Raw genomic sequence first — 6,061 nt, forward strand, 5'->3', positions numbered from 1 at the left:
TGAGCCAGACAAGTCATTGCCACATACCTTGAAAAAAGTCAACCTTAGATTCCCCATTTCAGAAAGAATAACCCCTCCAGTAGATTGTTTGATAGGTCCAGAAAGATTCCCCGTTAATATCTTTAATATTTGAATAACCAAAATTGTGATAAAACATTATTAAGATTATAACAAACAAAACATTAAGTATGGTTAGTATAATTATCAAAATTAAAATAAAAAATATGAAGTATAAAATAATATATGATTTGATTTTAATAATAAAATAATTAAAATTTGATATATAATTTGGATGGCGTATTAATATTTATTGATTTGTTATTTTCAATAACTTAATTAATATGTCAGTATATAATTTCAGATATATTAAAATAAATATATAAGAACGTGAATATATAATTTTTTACAAGTTAAAATTGAAATTATAAACTTTCAATGACCATTGTATTTGTAGCATTTTAATTTGTCAAAGTCATAATAGAAAATAATTAAATATATATATATATTTTAATTTTTAATTATGTATTGAAAATTAATATATTAATTTTTAATTTAATATTTAAAAATATTGATATTATATTTGCAAATTTTCCATTTTTATATTATACTTTTCCAATTTATTTATTCAAATAAAAAATTAGAGTGAATGAAAATATTTAAAATATTGACTAATTATTAACTATCTACGGTGTTTTTGCAATTTTCAATTTTCTTATCTATTATATTTTTGCAAGCCTTCAATTTTCTTATTATGATTACATATGTATTTATTAATTTAATTTATTTTTTGAAGTCTTTTTTATCTTTTTAAGTCTACATATCATTTTCACACTATTTTATCTTTTTAAGTCCACATACTACTTTTACAAGTCTTCAATTTATTCAATGATCATGTGCAAGCAACATCTATATCATTTTCATGCTTTTTGATTTTTTTTTTCTTTTTTTTCTTTTTTAACTTAGTGGATGTAAAAAACATCCATATCACTTTAAATAGTCTTTAGTTATTTTATATGAAGTTTTAAGAAGTCTTTAGTTATTTTATATGAAGTTTGAAAAGTCTTTAGTTACTTTATATCATGCAACTTCATATAGGGACACTCAAATTATCTACTAACCATGGAGTTTCTATCTCACTCTTGCAAATCTTCAATTTAAAGATCATTTACATAGAATTTCCACTTTGTGTGGGGACACTCAATATGAGAAATCAAATAGTAAAATTCAATAATAAATTAAATAAAACCAACCAAAAAAACATATAACCAAGTATTCAATCCGGTGCATTTTATAGATTGAAAGGATCATTGAAATTATTATAGGCTTGATATGTAGATAAAAAAAGTTTATTTTAAAATTGATATCATGTTAAATTGATGTGCTAATGTAGTCTCCATTCCTAATATTTAAGTTTAATGGCCTTTCATTGAGCATTACTAGGGATTTTGTTGTGACATTGATTCAAATTGGATATTATGTTATATTTCATCCATCTTGATACTTTTAGAGTGGAAAAATGAGAACAATCATCTTATAGGACCATTTTTTCCGACAAGTCCTAATTTAGCGAATTTGGGTTTTAAACCTTATAAATGTAGTTTAAGGCATTTCCTAAAGTTTTTTGGTGTCCAGAAGCTCTCAATAGTTCTAGCCCCATAGTGTTATTCTACACTTATATTCGTTTACAATGGCACAAGAAATACCTCATATGGAGCCCACATGCAAAAGTTATTCACTTAAATGTTGACCTTCATGTTTTTCCCACATGATTTGAGAGGATGCCACATCATCCCTATTACTCATGGAAAAGGTGCTAGCCACATGACCATGATGAAGGAGACTCTAGAAGAGTTAAGTTGAAACCCATATTGAGGATAGAATGGGTCAAATTTAACACTTGGTAGGCTATTGGGCTATCTTATAGCCAAACCATTAAGATGAAAGGGGCTTCCATTCTATTTGAGTGCATTTTGTTCAATAATAGAATAGAGTAGCTCAGAGTGGATAAAGAGAGGAAAAAATGGAGATGGTTTGTGTTCTTTAGTAGTGCGTAGACCACAGGTCTCACATTTTGTATTTGCACCATTCCCATTCAAAGAAAGAGAAAGGAGAGGAGCCTAACCTTCCTATTGGGTTTCCTGATGAAAAAATTTCCTAGATCATGTGCTTTTGTTATTTTGGTTTTGTGAGTGATTTTTTTTAAATGTTCTTTATTTTTTGCATTTTTATATTTTGGATGCGTAAGTAGAAAACAATAACTTAGTAAATACAAAAATCTAAGGAACAAGTAACCCTTGTAGTACAGATTTCGATAAATTATTATCAAATATGTTGTGATCAATTGTCGAAAGGAGTATCCAAAATAATTTATGGATCATATTGGTATAAGAGAAAGTTTTTTTTTGTATATTATGGGAAGTTGCAAGTGGTCTAGACTAGTTAACATGAAAGTCATAAAACCATAGCCATGTTCGACTAATTTATTAATAACCCTTGAGATCAAGGAGAGGAGAGGTTCTTAAGCCTGGACAAGTAGGTTGCAGAAGTAAGCCATAATATGAACATCCTTATGGTGGCTCTGGTGAACAAGATTGGAATTAGAGAAGATAGAGGTTCCAGCTTAAAGGTCAGATCATAAGGTAAATTGGGGAAACATGAAGAACCAAAGGAGGAGTCTAGGAAAGAAATCAAAAGAGAACAACCCAATTCAAGTGGTGTGAACCATTTATAGTCCTTATTTAACATGGAAGCAATGGTTGACATCAAGCCATATAAAGGTGATATTGACACTTCGAACATTGCACTATTTAGAGATTTATTTTAGCATTCATAACATAAAAAAAGTTATAAAAATATATTTCACTAATTTAAAACTAGAAAGTCATGCCTTCAATTAATAGGAAAACTAAAAGAAAACTATGAACTTGGATGGGGATTCTCCACTGATTAAATAGGAGGATTCCAAAACTCTCATAAATTCCCAATTCTAAAGTCCAAATGACTTACTTTAAACACCATAACTCTCTTTAGAAAATCAGGGATATTACACTATGCAAGAAAGAAACTGTAAAGACTAAAGCACGGTCCTCGTGCTATTGACGACTATTCTAACAATATCACGACAAGATGATGCGACCCACGCAGACTACGACTGCAATTTCATTACAGAAATGAGAGAGCTTAGTAACCATGGGGCACTCGCAGGTGGCTTACAGAGCATGGCCCCTCACAACAACCCTGTTACCCTTTTATCAATTTTATTCTCTCCCACTCCAAGCATATTTACATCTGCCACTTATTGCTGGACTCTTCCATAAAGTTAAAATATGTCGTTTACCAAGGCGTGGAGCTGCTTGCAGGTTTGGTTATAAAGAAATTGCTGAGTTTGGTATGGGTATTGAAACAAGCAACATAAACCAAACATGAAAGCAATACAATTGCTATTATTGGGACTAAAATTACCGGTAATAATGCATCTCTTTTCTTTGAAGAACACGATCGGACCCTAAGCAGAGCTGGATCACCACAGAGATTGGGATCGCCGAGAAAACTATCTTTAAATGTCCGAACCTGTAAAGCGGGTGGAATTGTGCCAGACAAGTGGTTGCCAGATACGTTGAAAAGGGTCAACCTCAGATTCCCCAATTCAGGAGGAACACCCCCCTCCAGTAGATTGTTTGACAGGTCCAGAGAGTCCAAAATTGACATGGAACCTAACCATGCAGGAATTTCTCCCGTTAACTGGTTGTTGGCAAGATTCAGCTCAGAGAGAACTGCCATTGACATTATTCCCTTCGGAATTTCCCCAGACAATAAATTGTGATCAAGCTGGAGGCTACTGATATTACGCAAACCTGCAAGTTCATCAGGAAGAGGTCCCCAGAGTCGGTTATTGCTTGCACTAAAGTTGACGAGTTTACTCAGCTGTCCAATCTGTGAAGGAATGACTCCGCTGAACAGATTGTTGGAGATCTGTAACCATTTCAGCTCCTTTGCCCTCCCAATCTGTTCAGGAATCTGGCCTTCAAACATATTATTATAGAGCTTCAATTCGATAAGGTTTTGAGAGCTCCATAATGCCAGAGGAACCTCACCACTTAGCTGGTTTTCATACAGCTGTGCGTATTGCAGACTGTTGCAAGACTCTAAGGACTGCAAGCTCCCATTGAAATTGTTTGAAAATATAACCAACGCGTAAAGATTTCTTCCCTCACATAGATGTGCAGGCAGAGGACCCCTGAAATTGTTCTCTGAAACATCAACAAGCGAAAGACCAGAATTTGAGCCCAGATTCTGTGGCAGCTGCCCAGTAAGCTTGTTACTGGTGAGATCCAAGATTGTGAGGTTAACTAGCATTCCTAGCTGTGCAGGGACGGACCCCGTGAGGTTGTTCTCCCACAAAGACAAGGTTTCCAAATGGGCCAAATTTGCAATTGTTTCAGGAATTGTTCCATTCAGCTGATTACTTGAAAAGTCCAGAGTTTGTATGCTCCTCAGCTCGTCAATATTATGGGGGATTTCTCCAGACAACTGGTTTTCCCAGAGATATAGTTCTGTCATCTTCGACAACCTCATCAAACTTGTGGGAATGTTGCCCGATAGATGATTCTGAGAGAAATCCATACTCTCCAGCTTCGTCAAATTGCCGAGAAGAGCAGGAATTGAACCGCTCAACAGATTGTTATCGAGCCACAGTATCTCCAGGTTCGGTAACATGCCGAAGCCTGGAGGAATATCTCCAGAAAAATTGTTAGACGCCAAGTTCAAATGACTCAACTCACCTGGCAGTGCAGAGACGTTATGCGGCAAGCTTCCGACGAACATGTTATCTGACAAATCCAGCGTCTGCAAATGGCTACAAGCCAACAATCCATCGGGAAATGGACCCTGGAAATGGTTCGAGCGCAGTATCAAGTCTGTGAGATTGTGGAGGCCACATATAGCAGGAGTCAACCTTCCTGCAATGGAAGCGTTGGAGAGATTAACTTTGGTGACAACATTGAATGGAATATTACAAAATACTCCATTCCAACCACACGGATTTTCATCAGAGGAATTCCAGTTGCTCAAAACATGATGCTTGTCAATCCAATTCATCTCTTTTATTTGCAGCAGGATTTTCCCTTCGTCAGAGATGGCATTGGACTGAAGAAGAATCAGCGAGAGACCTAGGATAAAGAAGAGGAGCGTGCTGAACAATTTGGATTCGGAAGAAAGGCGAACCATGGTTGCTTGGTGTTTGGATTTGGTTTCGCTTCCCTTACATATATATCAATACATCAACACAAGCTTGACATCTGTGTGGTGAAGACTGGGAGTCAACTTCGCTGCAATGGACAAACTACTTACCAATACAAATTTGTAAATTTGTGCGGAGAATACTGGTAGTCAAATTCTCTGGAATGGACAAATTGTACCAAGACAAATTCAGAAAGTCCCTACAAAAACAACACCATCATATTTTCACTAAATCAGTAAGTAAAAGTATCAATGTGTGAATTTGATACGTTAAATGAGAATCTATATTTTCTACAAACCATCATACTTATTTCATTTATAAATATTAGGATTAAGGTTAGGTATATATATCTTTACTATCATTTTTATGATATGAAAGGTGTTTACGTGATTTTGTGTTTTCGTGGAGCCTCGTATATTGTTGGTACTCTCTAAACTTCATGATACTCATATATATTGTTGATATCTATTGGTCTATAAATTTGGTGAAACACGGGGATGTCAACCAAGAGAACTAGCTTTTCAAAAATATGTTGAGAAGACAAATCGTCATATATGTATTGAGGAGGCTAAGGTCATTGCGAAGATTTCTCATTTTCATCACCTTAAGTTTAGGGAAGCCAACAATCTAAACAAGGATGACAGATGGAAAATTAGTCGCTGTTGCATCCCAACCCTTTCTTCTTAGTCTTTCTCCTTCTTAATCCTATGATCTTCTAGTTTTAATTGAGTTCTTTTTCCTTCCTTTTTGTTTTCTTTTATTTTCTCCCCTTGAGTCTTTATTTATTTACTTTATGGATTTGTATTTATTTATTTTCTTCTT

The 6,061-nt window shown here is 34.4% G+C and overlaps 1 protein-coding gene across 1 annotated transcript; it reads right to left on the reverse strand.

Moving 5' to 3' along the window:
- Nucleotides 1–2,929: 2,929 nt before the first annotated feature.
- On the reverse strand, nucleotides 2,930–5,249 carry LOC149181191 (uncharacterized). Its single transcript, XM_089416482.1, has one exon. The coding sequence runs from the start codon at nucleotides 5,224–5,226 to the stop codon at nucleotides 3,334–3,336; it is 1,893 nt and encodes a 630-aa protein (XP_089272608.1). The 5' UTR covers nucleotides 5,227–5,249; the 3' UTR covers nucleotides 2,930–3,333.
- Between the last annotated feature and the right edge of the window lie 812 nt (nucleotides 5,250–6,061).

This window comes from Pinus tabuliformis, chromosome 3_2, assembly GCF_031772625.1.
Source record: "Pinus tabuliformis cultivar Carrire ecotype Pingquan chromosome 3_2, CPIR1, whole genome shotgun sequence".
In the NCBI taxonomy this organism is placed as follows: Eukaryota; Viridiplantae; Streptophyta; class Pinopsida; order Pinales; family Pinaceae; genus Pinus; species Pinus tabuliformis.